Source organism: Oncorhynchus clarkii, chromosome 3, assembly GCF_045791955.1.
Source record: "Oncorhynchus clarkii lewisi isolate Uvic-CL-2024 chromosome 3, UVic_Ocla_1.0, whole genome shotgun sequence".
NCBI lineage: Eukaryota > Metazoa > Chordata > Actinopteri > Salmoniformes > Salmonidae > Oncorhynchus > Oncorhynchus clarkii.
In genome coordinates this window covers 1,870,104-1,891,190 of record NC_092149.1, presented here as the reverse complement: position 1 = coordinate 1,891,190, position 21,087 = coordinate 1,870,104, and the positions used below count along the sequence as shown (strand labels likewise).

The 21,087-nt window shown below is 44.2% G+C and overlaps 1 protein-coding gene across 4 annotated transcripts; it reads left to right on the top strand.

Moving 5' to 3' along the window:
* The first annotated feature begins 697 nt into the window (after nt 1-697).
* LOC139386507 (F-box only protein 32-like) lies at nt 698-17,402 on the top strand. Of its 4 annotated transcripts, none has more exons than XR_011629059.1 (10): nt 710-977; nt 3,137-3,252; nt 3,395-3,444; nt 3,566-3,658; nt 9,466-9,559; nt 11,109-11,293; nt 12,055-12,237; nt 12,936-13,079; nt 13,761-16,228; nt 16,409-17,402. XR_011629059.1 is itself a non-coding variant. In XM_071132101.1 (9 exons), exons 1-9 carry the CDS (start codon nt 865-867, stop codon nt 13,848-13,850), a joined length of 1,068 nt encoding a protein of 355 aa, XP_070988202.1. In that variant the 5' UTR covers nt 698-864; the 3' UTR covers nt 13,851-16,336. The 4 variants fall into 4 exon arrangements, 1 of the variants encoding a protein (XP_070988202.1); XR_011629058.1 differs by having other exon boundaries at nt 13,761-16,110; nt 16,180-16,797; XR_011629060.1 differs by having other exon boundaries at nt 13,761-16,300; nt 16,409-16,689.
* The last annotated feature ends 3,685 nt before the right edge of the window (nt 17,403-21,087 follow it).

Sequence of the window (21,087 nt, the reverse complement as noted above, 5' to 3'; positions counted from 1 at the left end):
CTCAACCATTGGATACTCCAAGGCCATTGACTCAACCATTGGATACTCCAAGGCCATTGACTCAACCATTGGATACTCCAAGGCCATTGGCTAAACTTACCCCAAGGCAAACTACTAGCCCACAGAGCTACAAGGAAACCTCCAGCCTAATACATTCATCTGACTTGGTGAAAATCGATGCACATAACTTGCTCACCACTTTTTCCAAGTGGTTTCTTCCTTCACAGACTCCATGAAACGATGACCTCTTCCTAAATATTTGGTGGAATTATTAATTTGGTGTATGTTTTCCTAGAGTGCGGCTCAATTTACCTCCCTCCCCCCTTACACATCTTGTTTCCACCCCAATGTAACCCTGTACTCTAGCAGAATCCTGAGAAGAGACTTCATTTTTAACTTCCAGGGATGAGTCAGGGGAATTTTACAGAAACGGATAAGATTATTTTAACTACGTCATCAAGAAAGGCTTGTTGTGCCAAGGTCAAATTAAAAAGCTCTGATTCAGCAGTATAAAATGGTTCATGTATCTTCCAGCACAGGACATTTGCCCCCTAAACCCCCACTGTGGGTGACAGTATTCCTTCCCTGGGTCGTTTTGCAATAGCGAAGAAGATAAACAAAGCCACGTGTTGCCGCACAGTTTCCAAAAAGGGGGAGGAGCTCAAGTGTTGACTTTCCGGATTGTTCACAGGAGAATAAAAAGGGCCGCTGCGCACTCACAATACTAGACAACACATCAGACACTTTATTGAAGACCAGACGGGAGACAAAAACAAACCTGTATCTTACAACATTTAACGTTCTTCAACATAAAGTCAGAACTATCATTTTCTTTCGGCGTTGTTGATTTTTAAACTGTCGAGAATGCCTTTTCTAGGACAGGATTGGCGGTCCCCGGGTCAGAGCTGGGTTAAAACTGAAGAAGGATGGAAAAACTATTCTTTAGACGACAAAAACAGCAATGACTCAGACGTGAGGTCAGTATCGGAAACTGAGTTTATTTTTTGTTGTGTTTGTGCTTCCTGATACATTTAGTCTTGAGCAGCATCGACACCAGCTAGTGACATCGAGAACAACTGAAGTGCGCCATCAAGTTATCCAAGGAGTTTTCCATGAAATGCTCTGAGAGAGCGATAGAGAGAGAGACACGTTTGTTTATTATCTAGTTCACTTGCGTTGGCCATGTTAACACATGTTTCCCATACCAATAAATCCCCTTCAATTGAGAGATTGCGGCAGGGGGACGGAGAAGGAGAAAAAATATATTCATATTGACAATTGGACATTCAGTCTACCTCTAAAATAAGCGATAAATAGATAAGTGATAGAAACCTAATGTGACGTTTAATCACAATACGGTATTCGCTCTTGCTGTTAAAACTACGGCTAAGCAGGAGACGTTATTGTGTTGTTGTTATTGTGTGTTTTGAGCCTGTGTTCCTACTCGTTAATCATTGTGCTATAAATAACTACTGTACAAGTGATGGGATTAGACGACGTCTGTTGGAATTACAGTGGAACCTGACTCCAGGCAGTTTGAAGCCAACTATATGCCCACCTGTTTGGAAAACAATCATCTCAAATGAGCCATTTTTAAAAACATTTCATACAATGATAAAACTCAACCATTTTGTGTTTGTTTAAAGTGAATAAATGTAGCTTTTTGTACACCAGATGTGTAACTGGGTGTATGGTCAGTCTTCCAGCTATGGCTAACAGGATGTATGGTCAGTCTTCCAGCTATGGCTAACAGGATGTATGGTCAGTCTTCCAGCTATGGCTAACAGGATGTATGGTCAGTCTTCCAGCTATTGCTAACAGGATGTATGGTCAGTCTTCCAGCTATTGCTAACAGGATGTATGGTCAGTCTTCCAGCTATTGCTAACAGGATGTATGGTCAGTCTTCCAGCTATTGCTAACAGGATGTATGGTCTGTCTTCCAGCTATTGCTAATAGGATGCATGGTCAGTCTTCCAGCTATTGCTAAACTGGATGTATGGTCTGTCTTCCAGCTATTGCTAACAGGATGTATGGTCTGTCTTCCAGCTATTGGTAACAGGATGTATGGTCAGTCTTCCAGCTATGGGTAACAGGATGTATGGTCAGTCTTCCAGCTATGGGTAACAGGGTGTATGGTCAGTCTTCCAGCTATGGCTAACAGGATGTATGGTCAGTCTTCCAGCTATGGGTAACAGGGTGTATGGTCAGTCTTCCAGCTATGGCTAACAGGATGTATGGTCAGTCTTCCAGCTATGGCTAACAGGATGTATGGTCAGTCTTCCAGCTATTGCTAACAGGATGTATGGTCTGTCTTCCAGCTATGGGTAACTGGATGTATGGTCTGTCTTCCAGCTATGGCTAACAGGATGTATGGTCAGTCTTCCAGCTATGGCTAACAGGATGTATGGTCAGTCTTCCAGCTATTGCTAACAGGATGTATGGTCTGTCTTCCAGCTATTGCTAACAGGATGTATGGTCAGTCTTCCAGCTATTGCTAACAGGATGTATGGTCTGTCTTCCAGCTATTGCTAACAGGATGTATGGTCAGTCTTCCAGCTATGGCTAACAGGATGTATGGTCAGTCTTCCAGCTATTGCTAAACTGGATGTATGGTCTGTCTTCCAGCTATTGCTAACAGGATGTATGGTCTGTCTTCCAGCTATTGCTAACAGGATGTATGGTCTGTCTTCCAGCTATGGGTAACTGGATGTATGGTCAGTCTTCCAGCTATGGCTAACAGGATGTATGGTCTGTCTTCCAGCTATTGCTAACAGAATGTATGGTCAGTCTTCCAGCTATTGCTAACAGAATGTATGGTCAGTCTTCCAGCTATTGCTAACAGAATGTATGGTCAGTCTTCCAGCTATTGCTAACAGGATGTATGGTCAGTCTTCCAGCTATGGCTAACAGGATGTATGGTCTGTCTTCCAGCTGTTGCTAACAGGATGTATGATCTGTCTTCCAGCTATGGGTAACTGGATGTATGGTCTGTCTTCCAGCTATGGGTAACTGGATGTATGGTCTGTCTTCCAGCTATGGGTAACTGGATGTATGGTCTGTCTTCCAGCTGTTGCTAACAGGATGTATGGTCTGTCTTCCAGCTGTTGCTAACAGGATGTATGGTCTGTCTTCCAGCTATTGCAAAACAGAGGACGATTGCTTCCAGGAGAATCTGCGTCTGTCTGTTACATACGACATGGCAGCCAAGAAGAGAAGGAAAGACTTCATGAACAACAACGCAAAGATTCCCTGTAAGTTTAACCTACAGTATTACAGTACCGGCCAATGACATTATAAAGACATTTTACACAGGAAATGGTCGTCTCCACGGTGATGCTCAGTCTTTAAAAAAAAATGTATGTCCTCAATAACACACTCTCCTTTTTCCTACAGATTTCCACAAAGAGAAATGGATTTACGTTCACAAAGGAAGCACTAAAGAGGTAAGGAAGGAAGGAAGGACTGTCTCTTTATTAACATAGTCATTCTAAACATAAACAGTTACTGTATACCCTGTTGCCCCTGAACCAGACACTAATACCCGATCGTTCCTAATTATCCCAGCGTCATGGTTACTGCACTCTGGGAGAAGCGTTCAACCGGCTGGACTTCTGCAGTGCCATCAAGGACAACCGGAGGTTCAACTATGTCGTACGGGTGGGTTGACTTCTCCCTTCTACTCCTGTGTTAAATCATCATGAAGGGATTCCTACGAGATTGGACAATAAAGTTATGTTCCCATCGGGGGATTCCTATGAGATTGGAATATAACTTTATTGTCCATCTGAGGATTCCCATGAGATTGGAATATAACTTTATTGTCCATCGGGGGATTCCCATGAGATTGGAATATAACTTTATTGTCCATCTGAGGATTCCTATGAGATTGGAATATAACTTTATTGTCCATCTGAGGATTCCTATGAGATTGGAACATAACTTTATTGTCCATCTGAGGATTACCATGAGATTGGAATATAACTTTATTGTCCATCTGAGGATTCCTATGAGATGGGAATATAACTTTATTGTCCATCTGAGGATTCCTATGAGATTGGAACATAACTTTATTGTCCATCTGAGGATTCCTATGAGATTGGAATATAACTTTATTGTCCATCTGAGGATTCCCATGAGATTGGAACATACCTTTATTGTCCATCTGAGGATTCCTATGAAATTGGAATATAACTTTATTGTCCATCTGAGGATGTGAATTGTCCTTCGGCGTCACCTTAGGAAAATGACAAATATCACATTGTGCATTCATACTAATGTAATGTTGAACATTAAAGGGTGTTACCATAGAGAGTAGGAGTTTAAACCTTTTTAAAGGGTTAACCTCAGACACAGTACTGAGGGGTGTTTAAAGGGCTGTGTTATGTCCTGGGCGTGTAGGTCTCTTGCTCGCTCTCTTCTCTCTCTCTGCTGTCTCTCTGCTGTCTCTCTTTCTCTCTGCTGTCTCTCTCTTTCTCTCTGCTGTCTCTCTCTTTCTCTCTGCTGTCTCTCTCTTTCTCTCTGCTGTCTCTCTCTTTCTCTCTGCTGTCTCTCTCTTTCTCTCTGCTGTCTCTCTCTTTCTCTCTGCTGTCTCTCTCTTTCTCTCTGCTGTCTCTCTTCTTCTTTCTCTCTGCTGTCTCTCTTCTTCTTTCTCTCTGCTGTCTCTCTTCTTCTTTCTCTCTGCTGTCTCTCTTCTTCTTTCTCTCTCTGCTGTCTCTCTTCTTCTTTCTCTCTCTGCTGTCTCTCTTCTTCTTTCTCTCTCTGCTGTCTCTCTCTTCTCTCTCTCTGCTGTCTCTCTCTTCTCTCTCTCTGCTGTCTCTCTCTCTCTGGGCCTTATCACTTCTCTCCAGACAAGAGGCTCTTTGGAGATATTCTCAACTCACAGCGGCCTGTGAGGGAGCGAGAGAGACTCTGTGAGGGAGAGAGCGATACGGTGTGTGTTTTGTGGTCTGCTTTGAACACATCTCTCTCTCTCTGTTGATTTAAAAGAGAACTAGAATATTCTGAACAGTAAGTACAGACGATCATCAGAATAATATCTTAGGTAACGGTAGTAGGGGCATATATATATACATATACACATACACATACACATACACTAACCTGAACAGCACATCCTAGACCAAATATATATATTTGGTCTAGGATGTGCTGTTCAGGTTAGTGTTCTACTGCTGCTGCATGGTATTAGTGAGGTTCTCGTTTACCACAGATCAGGTTTACACCACACAGATCAGGTTTACACCACACAGATCAGGTTTACACCACACAGATCAGGTTTACACCACACAGATCAGGTTTACCCCACACCGATCAGGTTTACCCCACACCGATCAGGTTTACCCCACACCGATCAGGTTTACCCCACACCGATCAGGTTTACCCCACACCGATCAGGTTTACCCCACACCGATCAGGTTTACCCCACACCGATCAGGTTTACCCCACACCGATCAGGTTTACCACAGATCAGGTTTACACCACACAGATCAGGTTTACACCACACAGATCAGGTTTACCACACCGATCAGGTTTACCCCAGATCAGGTTTACCCCACACCGATCAGGTTTACACCACACAGATCAGGTTTACCCCACACAGATCAGGTTTACACCACACAGATCAGGTTTACACCACACAGATCAGGTTTACCACAGATCAGGTTTACCACAGATCAGGTTTACACCACACAGATCAGGTTTACCACTGCGTCCCAAATGCCACTGTATTCCCTATATAATGTAGTGCACTACTTTGTCCGGGACCCCAAATGCCACCGTATTCCCTATATAATGTAGTGCACTACTTTGTCCGGGACCCCAAATGCCACCGTATTCCCTATATAATGTAGTGCACTACTTTGTCCGGGACCCCAAATGCCACCGTATTCCCTATATAATGTAGTGCACTACTTTTTAAGCAGGGCCCATAGGGTGACACAACAACGATCATGGAAACACAGCCAAGTTGTTGATCTATTAGGCAATACTCTCTGGGTTAGTGGAAATGGAGACCGACAACCTACAATACTCTCTGGGTTAGTGGAAATGGAGACCGACAAAACCTACAATACTCTCTGGGTTAGTGGAAATGGAGACCCACAAAACCTGCAATACTCTCTGGGTTAGTGGAAATGGAGACTGACAAAACCTACAATACTCTCTGGGTTAGTGGAAATGGAGACCCACAAAACCTGCAATACTCTCTGGGTTAGTGGAAATGGAGACCCACAAAACCTGCAATACTCTCTGGGTTAGTGGAAATGGAGACCCACAAAACCTACGTTGACGGTTAGTTAGTGTAGAGTGGAGGCTATAAGTACACACACATATACACAATGTCCTGACCTACTGCTGCCATTCCTCCACGCACAGACACTTGTTGGGGCTGTGAAGAGGTAGGGTGGGGGTGGAGGGAGAGGAGAGGCACACTCAGACACTTGAGGGAGGTTGAGGGGAGTGTAAAGCCTTCCGCATGCTTCAGTTTGGCTGGCGCCTAGCCGAACTCAATAAAAGACCTTCGCTTGAAAAATGAGAAAAATGCGTCCATTTTGAGATGCTGTAGCCATGATACACTTCCTAAAAATAGTCAGAATTAATCGCAGATAACTCAATAAATCTGTAATTAATTATTATGATTGTTTTATTTGACCTCCTTTTTTCTCAATTATGATCTTGTCTCATCGCTGCAACTCCCCTACGTGCTCGGGAGGCGAAGGTCGAGTCATGCGTCCTCTGAAACATGACCCGCCAAAACTGCACTTCACAACACCCCGTCCGCTTAACCCGGAAGCCAGCCGCACCAATGTGTTGGAGGAAACGCTGTTCGACTGCCGTCCGAGTCAGCCTGCAGGTGCCCGGCCCGCCACAAGGAGACGCTAGAGCGCGATGAGCCAAGGAAAGCACCTCCCCTAACCCGCACGACGCTGTGCCAATTGTGCGTCGCCCAATGGTACTCCCGATCACGACCGGTTGTGACACCGCCTGGGAACGAACCCGGGTCTGTAGTGACGCCTTAAACCACTGCGCCACTCGGGATCCGCCCCCAATCTATCATTCATGTTTACAGAGGAGATCTTAGTCGTACAATTTTACAATCTAACAAAGATGTTTGTTTTAATATTTTCCAAGTGGATTTTTTTTTTTGCATGAAAACGATTTTGATATTCGTCGAATGAAAACAAACCCTTCAACTGAAGAACTCCTACTGTTGACCAATCACTGGCGAAGGGGCGTCGACTGAGGCCCCCGACCTGAGGCCCCCGTCCTGAGACCTGAGGCCCCCGACCTGAGACCTGAGGCCCCCGACCTGAGACCTGAGGCCCCCGACCTGAGACCCCCGACCTGAGACCTGAGGCCCCCGACCTGAGACCTGAGGCCCCCGACCTGAGACCTGAGGCCCCCGACCTGAGACCTGAGGCCCCCGACCTGAGGCCCCCGACCTGAGGCCCCCGACCTGAGGCCCCCGACCTGAGGCCCCCGACCTGAGGCCCCCGACCTGAGGCCCCCGACCTGAGGCCCCCGACCTGAGGCCCCCGACCTGAGGCCCCCGACCTGAGGCCCCCGACCTGAGGCTTGCCTTGGAGACAAAATGTTCTGCACTAACAACCACAAAAAAAAACAACCTTCACCGAAGAACAGAAACGCCACTGAATGTGGTCATTATATATATATATTTATTTATTTATTTATTTATTTATTTATTGATATGCGTAAACTGTTTGGGATGGGAAGCATGTGGACGCCTTAAGGGGCTCTTGTGTTTTGTTTGTGGGGGGGGGGGGGGGGGGGGGTGCTGACAATGGTCACATGTCCTGTCCAGACTGGTGTAAGGACCAGTTTCTCCATGGTGTCAGTAGCTGTGTCTGTTGTTGCATGCCACACATGCCACCCCTGTCCTGGCCGTGGTGTACATTGTGTTGGACTAGATGCCGTGGTGTACAGTGTGTTGGACTAGATGCTGTGGTGTACACTGTGTTGGACTAGATGCTGTGGTGTACACTGTGTTGGACTAGATGCTGTGGTGTACAGTGTGTTGGACTAGATGCTGTGGTGTACACTGTGTTGGACTAGATGCCGTGGTGTACACTGTGTTGGACTAGATGCTGTGGTGTACACTGTGTTGGACTAGATGCTGTGGTGTACACTGTGTTGGACTAGATGCTGTGGTGTACACTGTGTTGGACTAGAGACACCCTGCCCCAGCCAGGGCTTGGGCAAGACAACCTGCCCCAGCCAGTGGGAACAGTGTTCTAGTGGCAGGGATACTGTAGGCATGTAAACACACAGGGGGAGACACACACACACACACACGAGCACGCTCTAAAGCCCTTATAGGATTCATGCATAGATGTTCCCTTTCAAGAATGTGTCTGTGTATCCACTGAGTCATGATGGGGCTAGAGAGTTCTAGCCAGGTGCAGAGTTTCCAAACACCTCCTCCGTTCCAACAGTCTGCTGATAGTTAGAGACCAGGGGACACCTCCTCCGTTCCAACAGTCTGATGATAGTTAGAGACGTGGAGACACCTCCCCCGTTCCAACAGTCTGATGATAGAGACCAGGAGACACCTCCTCTGTTCCAACAGTCTGCTGATAGAGATGTGGAGACACCTCCTCTGTTCCAACAGTCTGCTGATAGAGATGTGGAGACACCTCCTCCGTTCCAACAGTCTGATGATAGTTAGAGACGTGGAGACACCACCTCTGTTCCAAAAGTGTGATGATAGAGACCAGGAGACATCTCCTCCGTTCCAACAGTCTGATGATAGTTAGAGACGTGGAGACACCTCCTCTGTTCCAACAGTCTGCTGATAGAGACCAGGAGACACCTCCTCTGTTCCAACAGTCTGCTGATAGAGACCAGGAGACACCTCCTCTGTTCCAACAGTCTGCTGATAGAGACCAGGAGACACCTCCTCTGTTCCAACAGTCTGCTGATAGAGACCAGGAGACACCTCCTCTGTTCCAACAGTCTGCTGATAGAGACCAGGAGACACCTCCTCCGTTCCAACAGTCTGCTGATAGAGACGTGGAGACACCTCCTCTGTTCCAACAGTCTGCTGATAGAGACGTGGAGACACCTCCTCTGTTCCAACAGTCTGCTGATAGTTAGAGACCTGGAGGTTGTTTTGAAATGAGCTCAGTCTGTCTTCCTACACATACAGAGAGAAAAACCATAATAAGCAGTCAGTCATGGAAGAACAGCTTGAGTCCCAAATGGCACTCTATTTCCTTTGTAGCGCACTGCTTTTGACCAGGGCCCATAGTGCACTGCTTTTGACCAGGCCCTTGCTATTTGTGACGCAGAGACAGAGAAGCATAGCAAACAGTAAGTAATGGAGGAACACAGAGAGTCTGTGAGTCTGACAGTAGGCCTGCTGATATTTATGTCTGTTTTCTGTCTCTCTCTCTGTCTCTCTCTCTCTCTGGCTCTCTCTGTCTCTCTCTCTCTGTCTCTCTTTCTAGCTGCTGGAGCTCATTGCCAAGTCCCAGCTGCCCTCGCTCAGCGGAGTGGCTCAGAAAAATTACATGAACATCCTGGAGAGAGTGGTGCATAAAGGTGAGCTCTCTTTCTGTTTGAATCTCAAATCCGGTCTTTCTCCCCTCTCTCTTCATTTCTTCATGACTTCCTAGTTTATTATTGTGTACCTGCATACTTCCTCTAATCATGTCAACAACTAGGTCTGGGGAGCATTACGACCTCCACACTTCCTCTAATCATGTCAACAACCAGGTCTGGGGAGCATTACGACCTCCATACTTCCTCTAATCATGTCAACAACCAGGTCTGGGGAGCATTACGACCTCCATACTTCCTCTAATCATGTCAACAACCAGGTCTGGGGAGCATTACGACCTCCATACTTCCTCTAATCATGTCAACAACCAGGTCTGGGGAGCTTTACGACCTCCATACTTCCTCTAATCATGTCAACAACCTCAACAACCAGGTCTGGGGAGCATTACTACCTCCATACTTCCTCTAATCATGTCAACAACCAGGTCTGGGGAGCTTTACGACCTCCATACTTCCTCTAATCATGTCAACAACCTCAACAACCAGGTCTGGGGAGCACTACGACCTCCATACTTCCTCTAATCATGTCAACAACCTCATCAACCAGGTCTGGGGAGCACTACGACCTCCATACTTCCTCTAATCATGTCAACAACCAGGTCTGGGGAGCATTACGACCTCCATACTTCCTCTAATCATGTCAACAACCAGGTCTCGGGAGCATTACGACCTCCATACTTCCTCTAATCATGTCAACAACCAGGTCTGGGGAGCATTACGACCTCCATACTTCCTCTTATCATGCTCAAGAGACCAGGTCATGTAAATGTCATCAAAACCCATTGACCGGCATGTTTTTCATGATAGAAGGTGTAATGAATCATGGCCACTAGAAGGTGTAATGAATCATGGCCACTAGAAGGTGTAATGAATCATGGCCACTAGAAGGTGTAATGAATCATGGCCACTACATAATGTTTCTCAGTGGAAATGATAACAGTCAACACACAGTCCTCCTGTGTAAACTAGATGTTCCTTCAGGCTAAACAAAGGTTCATGTTGTTTAGGAAATGTTATGAACCCATTGGTAGATCTAGAATGGGTGGTGTAAATAGCACTGCCAAGGGAACACCATGTGTATTAACTGCTCAGGGTGGTGTAAATAGCACTACCAAGGGGACACCATGTGTGTTAACTGCTCAGGGTGGTGTAAATAGCACTACCAAGGGGACACCATGTGTGTTAACTGCTCAGGGTGGTGTAAATAGCACTACCAAGGGAACACCATGTGTATTAACTGCTCAGGGTGGTGTAAATAGCACTACCAAGGGAACACCATGTGTGTTAACTGCTCAGGGTGGTGTAAATAGCACTGCCAAGGGAACACCATGTGTATTAACTGCTCAGGGTGGTGTAAATAGCACTACCAAGGGAACACCGTGTGTTAACTGCACTGACATGATGTATCCTTTAAAAAAATAATGAAATAACACATTCATAATACAATGTTTAGAAGTACTAATGAAATCTACTTCCATTTGTCTTCCTGAGAGTTGCTGAAAATGTTTTCTCTTGTCCTCTCCCTCCACAGTCCTCGATGACCAGCAGAATGTTCGGCCCATCAAGGAGCTCCTTCAGACCCTGTACGTGTCTCTGTGTGGTCTGGTGCAGGATATGGGGAAGTCTGTTCTGGTGGGGAACATCAACTGTTGGGTCCATCGCATGGAGAACATTCTACAGTGGCAACAACAGCTGGACAACATTCAGATCAACAGGGTGAGTAGGACAGGCACAGCTAGTTAGCTAGCTAGTTAGTTAGCTAGTTAGCATGGAGAACATTCTACAGTGGCAATAACAGCTAGACAACATTCAGATCAACAGGGTGAGTAGGACAGGCACAGCTAGTTAGCTAGTTAGTTAGCTAGTTAGCATGGAGAACATTCTACAGTGGCAATAACAGCTAGACAACATTCAGATCAACAGGATGAGTAGGACAGGCACAGCTAGTTAGTTAGCTAGTTAGCATGAAGAACATCCTGAAGTGGCAACAACAGCTGGACAACATTCAGATCAACAGGGTTGAGCCCCCAAACTTTTACAGGATCATAAAGAATCTGTCAAGGAAATGAAAGACTATAATAGAATGGAGCCACTCTGGTCCTGGGATCCTGCAGGCATCTCTACGTTTCTGGATTTACCTTCGTTGTTTTAGACCTGTGAGACCAGCTAGTTGGAATTCAGCCAATCACTGATACCCCCAGGACTAATTCAGCCAATCACTGATACCCCCAGGACTAGAGATGCTTTAATAAGAATGGATATAAGGAATATATTGTTGCTGAAGGTAGAAAGGAAGCCGAACCAGAAGCTTCCACCTTATGTGGAAGGGGTGTCAGGGTAGCCTAGTGGTTAGAGCGTTGGACTAGTAACCGGAAGGCTGCAAGTTCAAACCCCCGAGCTGACAAGGTACAAATCTGTCGTTCTGCCCCTGAACAGGCAGTTAACCCACTGTTTACCCCCCCCCACCCCCCCTCCAGCCTGTGTCTAAGGGTATGACCCTGACAGACCTGCCTGCCAGCCTGCAGCTGAACATCATGGAGCGTCTGTCAGATGGCAGGGACCTGGTCAGTTTGGGACAGGTGACTCCAGACCTGGGACAACTCACTGAGGACAGGCTGCTGTGGAAGAGGCTCTGCCAGTACCACTTCACTGACAGACAGGTACAGACTTGTATTTATTTATATATACACACATCTTGTATAACTAACTTTGTGGGGACACACAATTCAGTCCCATTTCAAATCTTATTTTCGTTAACCTAAAACTCTAACCCTAGCTCCTAACTCTTAACCTAATTCTAACCTTAACCCTAAAACTCTAACCCTAGCTCCTAACCCTTAACCTAATTCTAACCTTAACCCTAAAACTCTAACCCTAGCTCCTAACCCTTAACCTAATTCTAACCTTAACCCTAAAACTCTAACCCTAGCTCCTAACCCTTAACCTAATTCTAACCTTAACCCTAAAACTCTAACCCTAGCTCCTAACCCTTAACCTAATTCTAACCTTAACCCTAAAACTCTAACCCTAGCTCATAACCCATAACCTAATTCTAACCTTAACCCTAAAACTCTAACCCTAGCTCCTAACCCTTAACCTAATTCTAACCTTAACCCTAGCTCCTAACCCTTAACCTAATTCTAACTCTAACCCTAACCCTAACCCTTAACCTAATTCTAACCTTAACCCTAAAACGCTAACCCTAGCTCCTAACCCTTAACCTAATTAACCCTAAAACTGAATGTATCTCTTTTTGTGTGTGTGTGTTTTTATTTTGTTGCAGTGCAGATATTAAAAGCTGCAAGCATTTGGAGTTAAACATGACTAAAGGTTGTGTGTGTGTGTGTTCTCTGTGCAGATCCGTAAGCGTCTGATGGTGTCAGACAAGGGCCAGTTAGAGTGGAAGAAGATGTACTTTAAGCTGTGTCGCTGCTACCCTGTCAGAGAGCAATACAGTGAAACCCTGCAGTTCTGCACACACTGCCACATCCTCTTCTGGAAGGTAGTGTTGGGAACACTTCAATATCTCTCATTCCAACATCACTCTCTCTGTCTCTCTCTGTCTCTCTGGGTCACACACTGCCACATCCTCTTCTGGAAGGTAGTGTTGGGAACACTTCAACATCTCTCATTCCATCATCACTCTCTCTGTTTCTCTCTGTGTCTCTCTCTGGGTCACACACTGCCACATCTTCTTCTGGAAGGTAGTGTTGGGAACACTTCAACATCTCTCATTCCATCATCTCTGTCGCTCTCTGTCTCTCTCTGGGTCACACACTGCCACATCCTCTTCTGGAAGGTAGCGTTGGGAACACTTCAATATCTCTCATTCCAACATCACTCTCTCTGTCTCTCTCTGTGTCTCTCTCTGGGTCACACACTGCCACATCCTCTTCTGGAAGGTAGTGTTGGGAACACTTCAACATCTCTCATTCCATCATCTCTGTCTCTCTCTGTCTCTCTCTGTCTCTCTCTGGGTCACACTGTCACACCCTCTTCTGGAAGGTAGCGTTGGCAACACTTCAACATCTCTCATTCCATCATCACTCTCTCTTGCTCTCTCTCTCTCTCTTTCTCTATTCAAATACAATTAACACTTATTACATAGTAATTAGACAGTTATTTCTGGTTCTTTAGAATTAATTTACTATACTAAATTCTCTCTCTCTCTGTGTGGTTTCAGGATACAAACCACCCTTGCACAGCCAACAACACCGAGAGCTGCTGCAAGCCTGTTTCTCCACAGGGCTTTATCAACCTCTTCAAGTTCTGAGAGCCACACGGAGCCCGAGTGACTTTTGTACATACGGTACAGAACTGTTTTATAGTGCGATCAAATGGATTCAAACAGGACCTTAGTATGTGTATAGTGGTGATGGTGCATTTGATTCCTGGTCACCGTGACACTGGGGGAGAGGAAGCAGTGGGGAAATGATGCAATCGAATTCTTGGTTTCTGGAGAGCTGAGGATTCTGGGAGCTGGAGTTCTACAGCTGAGAACAAGTGAACTTGACAAACTGATCAAAGAGAGGTGGAACAAGAAGAGGGGGATGAGGTGGAACAGAGTACTCTGAAGTGTATTAAATAAGTTTGGTCCTTTTTTAAAATGTTTAATTCCAATTAAGTGCACTTCTCTTCCTGAGTGCAGTTATTGCATGGCTACCATAACAGCATACTAAGTTGAAACATTTTCCAGAAAGGAAATCATTTGCAAAAGTGAATTTGTTTAGTTTTTAAATAGGGCTGTCAAACGATTCAAATAATTAATAGAGTTAATAGCATTAGTAATATTTTTTTTTTATTTGATTAAATTTGGCCCTAAAAAAAATGGATCATTTTAAAAAGCAGTGCGTTGAGTTATAGGCATACTATGTTTTGAATTGTAAGGGAAAGAGACAAAATCACCTGTATGAATGTTTTTAATGGCATTTTAAACTATAAACGGCGAACATAGATGTTAACGCTCCCAATGTTTCAGTCGGCCTCTACTCCCTCTTATCAATGTTCTTGAAGTTTAACACTTCCTCATTTGCCACACACACACTCACGCCCTGAAAGCTTCAGGCATTCTAAATGAGTGTTCTCCCAATTTCTGATTGGAGTGTTGACTATAAGGAAACTAGAACTGTATCCATGGAGACAAAGAGCTTTTAAACCTGTCCAATGTTAATTAACCTGTCCAATTAACAACCGTATCAGACAGGTCTGAGGTCATGTCAAATATAATACAACTATTAGATCTAGCCTAGGATACTGATCCATGTTCTTCAACACCAACTAGTCACAAGCTGCTACTAGAATTGGGATATTTTTCTGAACTTAACCTGAAAACTAAAACAGTAACGTTAGGTAAATGGGATGGATTTAATGTTTTTGTGGGAAGTTAGCTAGCTGGTTGATTCCAGATGCAATCAGGGCAATGCATTGTAAACATTTTAGTTTGGTTAGCTAGCTAGCGTTAGCATAAGTAAGCTAACCGCTTTTGTACAAATGTATGTTTTTGCTGTTATCTAAAGAAACGCCTGGGAATGTGTTTATGGTTGAACTTCATGTCCGTTTTCCTTTTAACTGTTGTTCAAAGCTATGCGCGTCGTGCACCACAAGAGCCCGACAGCGCCACTGAGACCGAGGTCACACTGACTGAGGTGACCAGGCACAGAGCGTGTTGTGTGTTGCGCTTAAAACGGTCCGTGCGGAAACGAGCGCTCAGAAGGTTCCGTGTGATGAAGAAAGGAGACTAACGGTGTCCAATTTCGTTTTTACGGAATTACAAATGTCACGCGTTATTTAACGAGTTAACTTTGACAGCCCTAGTTTTAAAACATAATGGCTTTCATTTTCTAAAAGGAAAATATATTAACTGATTTGAAGTTTGTAAGTAGTTTGGTTCAATTTCAAGGACAAAAACATTTTCAATGTTTTTATGTATTTGACTTTTTTGGTAATCTGGGAAAAGGTGAGAGAATCTGGCTTTAGATTTGGCATGGGAGGGGGGGGGACACATTTTGGGAGAATGTACATTTTTTTTACTAAGGTGTTTTTCACCAAAGTTGACTGGTATGATATTCTTTGATATGTTGACTGCATATAATTTTCTAAACACAACCCCATCCCCTTTTTTTCACTTTTATATATTTGATATTTACAAAGGTTTTTGTATTTTGCTTCTGTGTCGTCACTAGCTGCTAATGCTTTACTGACCATATAACAAACACACTAAATAATAATAATAATAATAATAATAGCTATGGTGGTGTGCCCAAGAGCAGCTGGTTAAGAACAAAAGTGGGATGTTTTCAGATTCTTGTGTTTTTTAAACTTTTTAATCTAGGAGACATTTATTTACAAGAAGAACTTGACATGGTACTGAAGGAGCAGCTTTGAAAACCAATATATTTTTAAAAGCTTGAAGGACTTCTTTTTATTTAATAATTCATAACTTGTTTATTTATGGCTTCCTGCATGATGCTGCTTTTTAAAAATACTCAGATGTTTTTCTAAATGATTTGTGTGTCTGACATATTGAATAACCTGTATTGATGGGTAGAGGAAGCATGATGGAACAGCCTATGTTGATAAGTAGAGGAAGCATGATGGAACAGCCTATGTTGGTGGGTATAGGAAGCATGATGGAACAGCCTGTGTTGATAGGTAGAGGAAGTATGATGGAACAGCCTGTGTTGATGGGTAGAGGAAGCATGATGGAACAGCCTATGTTGGTGGGTATAGGAAGCATGATGGAACAGCCTGTGTTGATAGGTAGAGGAAGTATGATGGAACAGCCTGTGTTGATAGGTAGAGGAAGTATGATGGAACAGCCTGTGTTGATAGGTAGAGGAAGTATGATGGAACAGCCTGTGTTGGTGGGTAGAGGAAGCATGATGGAACAGCCTGTTGAGTGGTGCAATCTTGACTCCGGTTACATCCCAAATGGGACCCTACCCCCTCCCTATATAGTGCACTATATGAGTCCTGATCAAAAGTACTAGTATTCCATTTGGGATGTAGTCTCAGACCCCTATTCACACTGCCTAGGCAGTAGAGTAATGTCCAATACATGCAGTGTTTTCTATGTCCATGTTTCTGTTCAATAAATAAACTGAAAATAATTCTGATTTTTTTTTTGGTTTGTTTTAGCTGTCTCCCCATGAATATTCAGTCATTTGTCCTACGTTATTGGAATATGAATTACATGTACTAATGAATATGTTCTTCTATTCTAGCTGTGATCCTCCCGAGGTTTACTTATGTTTTATTTAACTAGACGATCTCCAGTTGCAACCAGTGTCATACAGTACTGGTATTTATCATCCAGAATCTATCATCTCTTTTTTATATATACTGGCTTCACACAGAGAATTATGATTCAAAACATTTCAACATGTTTGTTGTCCAGCATTCTGTCAGCCATGGCTCAATTACGCCATCAACTGACCACTTGGTTTTACTGCAACGTGATCTTCTGTCCTATTGGCTGGTCAGTGATGGTGCTGCAGACTAGTCCTCTATTCATTGGCCGGTGACTGTTGACTAAATAGGCCATATTTGCATATTTCCAACTAATTTGCATGTATGTAAAGAGAGAGTCCACTAGTCCACAGCAGGTTTCAAATCCAAATCTAATTTTATTTGTCACATGCGCCGAACACAACATGTGAAATGTTTACTTTACAAGCCATTAACCAACAATGCAATTTAAAGAAAAATAAGTGTTACAAAAGTATTTACTAAAATGAACTGAAGTAAAAACTAAATAAATAAAAAAAAATAAGAAAATAAATGTTCACAATGTTATAACAAAAATAAATATATTTCTAACATTCAATTAAATCAACTGTGATAATTCAAGTATATGAAGACGCTATGAATAAACAAGTCAGTAAAGTGTCTTAGGGTGGACTCTGGTCTAAAGTAGTGCACTATGTAGGGAATAGGGTGGACTCTGGTCTAAAGTAGTGCACTATGTAGGGAATAGGGTGGACTCTGGTCTAAAGTAGTGCACTATGTAGGGAATAGGGTGGACTCTGGTCTAAAGTAGTGCACTATGTAGGGAATAGGGTGGACTCTGGTCTAAAGTAGTGCACTACGTAGGGAATAGGGCTCTGGTTTAAAGTAGTGCACTATATAGGGAATAGGGCCCTGGTCTAAAGTAGTGCGCTATGTAGGGAATAGGGCTCTGGTCTATAGTAGTGCTCTATGTAGGGAATAGGGTCCTGGTCTAAAGTAGTGTGCTATGTAGAGAATAGGGCTCTGGTCTAAAGTAGTGCACTATATAGGGAATAGGATGCCATTTTAGACACATTAGTTTAAACATAGGTCCAGTGTTGTTAATGACAGCAGCGGCTACCAATACTTGTTAGCCCGTTAAAATACCCATTTGTCATGAAGTCCATTTGCCAACCCAACGAGGTTCTGTTCACAGCTATGTACCATATCACCCTGGTCTGGAGAGTGAGGTTGTTCTCTCTAACCGTGGAACTTTCTGTCTGAACATTTAGATATATTTTTACTGCATTGTTAGCTCTACTGTAGTTTTCCTATCTATGTGAGGTCACTGTACATTAATTTAATGTATATACCTTCATAATCCTAGACTATCTACGTGCAAAGAAATATCCATTGTGTTTAAAACGTCAAAGAAACTCTCTTGTTTAAATATGAAAAACCATTGAACCTTTTGTAAAAGAATGCTGTGACAGATTCCCTGGAAGAACCTTCCATAAGAGAATGTTGTGACAGATTCCCTGGAAGAACCTTCCATAAGAGAATGTTGTGACAGATTCCCTGGAAGAACCTTCCATAAGAGAATGTTGTGACAGATTCCCTGGAAGAACCTTCCATAAGAGAATGTTGTGACAGATTCCCTGGAAGAACCTTCCGTAAGAGAATGCTGTGACAGATTCCCTGGAAGAACCTTCCGTAAGAGAATGCTGTGACAGATTCCCTGGAAGAACCTTCCGTAAGAGAATGCTGTGACAGATTCCCTGGAAGAACCTTCCGTAAGAGAATGCTGTGACAGATTCCCTGGAAGAACCTTCCGTAAGTGAATGTTGTGACAGATTCCCTGGAAGAACCTTCCGTAAGAGAATGCTGTGACAGATTCCCTGGAAGAACCTTCCGTAAGAGAATGTTGTGACAGATTCCCTGGAAGAACCTTCCGTAAGAGAATGTTGTGACAGATTCCCTGGAAGAACCTTCCGTAAGAGAATGCTGTGACAGATTCCCTGGAAGAACCTTCCGTAAGTGAATGTTGTGACAGATTCCCTGGAAGAACCTTCCGTAAGAGAATGTTGTGACAGATTCCCTGGAAGAACCTCCGTAAGAGAATGTTGTGATAGATTCCTGGAGAACCTCCCATAAGAGAATGTTGTGATAGATTCCTGGAGAATGTTGTGATAGATTCCTGGAGAACCTCCCATAAGAGAATGTTGTGATAGATTTCTGGAGAACCTCCCATAAGCGAATGTTGTGATAGATTCCAGGAGAACCTCCCATAAGAGAATGTTGTGACAGATTCCTGGAGAACCTCCGTAGAGAATGTTGTGATAGATTCCCTGGAAGAACCTTCCATAAGAGAATGTTGTGACAGATTCCTGGAGAACCTTCCATATGAGAATGTTGTGATAGATTCCTGGAGAACCTCCCATAAGAGAATGTTGTGATAGATTTCTGGAGAACCTCCCATAAGCGAATGTTGTGATAGATTCCAGGAGAACCTCCCATAAGAGAATGTTGTGACAGATTCCTGGAGAACCTCCGTAGAGAATGTTGTGATAGATTCCCTGGAAGAACCTTCTATAAGAGAATGTCCTGATAGCTTCCTGGAGAACCTCCCGTAAGAGAATGTTCTGATAGATTCCTGGATGAACCTCCCATTAGAGAATGCTGTGACAGATTCCTGGAGAACCTCCCATATGAGAATGCTGTGACAGATTCCTGGAGAACCTCCCATATGAGAATGTTCTGATAGATTCCTGGAGAACCTCCCATATGAGAATGCTGTGACAGATTCCTGGAGAACCTCCCATATGAGAATGCTGTGACAGATTCCTGGAGAACCTCCCATATGAGAATGTTCTGATAGATTCCTGGAGAACCTCCCATATGAGAATGCTGTGATAGATTCCTGGATGAACCTCCCATATGAGAATGCTGTGATAGATTCCTGGATGAACCTCCCATATGAGAATGCTGTGACAGATTCCCTGGAAGAACCTCCCATATGAGAATGCTGTGACAGATTCCCTGGAAGAACCTCCCATATGAGAATGCTGTGACAGATTCCCTGGAAGAACCTCCCATATGAGAATGCTGTGACAGATTCCCTGGATGAACCTCCCATATGAGAATGCTGAATGCATACTTCATACAGTGTATAGCAGCAGATCATTTCCATAGCAAATACCATCCGCATTTCATATGGAGAATGACATTTTGTAGCTTTTATATGTAATTCACACTACATATGTACCCTAAATAGCATCCTAAATAGCATCCTAAATGGCATCCTAAATGTCGTCCTAAATAGCATCCTAAATGTCGTCCTAAATAGCATCTTAAATGTCATCCTGAATAGCATCCTATATAGCATCCTAAATGTCATCCTATATAGCATCCTAAATGTCATCCTAAATGTCATCCTATATAGCATCCTAAATGGCATCCTAAATGTCATCCTAAATGGCATCCTAAATGGCACGCAACCTACATCTATCATAGACCTTTGTATCCAATCAATATCCTCCTGGACATTAACGTTGGCCTCAATCCCTCAGTAGGGAAACCTTTCTGTGGAAGGATCAATGATCGCAGTCTTTCTGATGATATATTAATAACCCTCGTGTTTCTATTGATCGTCGACTTGACAGCAGCAACATTCTTTATGGGCATGGAGGAGGGTTGTGATGCCCTCTATGGAGCCTGGTCACCAGGGAGGGTTGGGAGGAGGGTTGTGATGCCCTCTATGGAGCCTGGTCATCAGGGAGGGTTGTGATGAGGGTTGTGATGCCCTCTATGAAGCCTGGTCACCAGGGAGGGTTGTGATGCCCTCTATGGAGCCTGGTCACCAGGGAGGGTTGTGATGCCCTCTATGGAGCCTGGTCACCAGGGAGGGTTGTGATGCCCTCTATGAAGCCTGGTCACCAAGGAGGGTTGTGATGCCCTCTATGAAGCCTGGTCACCAAGGAGGGTTGTGATGCCCTCTATGAAGCCTGGTCATCAGGGAGGGTTGTGATGCCCTCTATGAAGCCTGGTCATCAGGGAGGGTTGTGATGCCCTCTATGAAGCCTGGTCACCAGGGAGGGTTGTGATGCCCTCTATAAAACCTGGTCACCGGGGAGGGTTCTGATTCCCAGCTGCCATGTGGGAGGTTTGTCTGGGCTGGTTGCCATGTGGGAGGTTTGTCTGGGCTGGTTGCCATGTGGGAGGTTTGTCTGGGCTGGTTGCCATGTGGGAGGTTTGTCTGGGCTGGTTGCCATATGGGAGGTTTGTCTGGGCTGGCTGCCATGTGG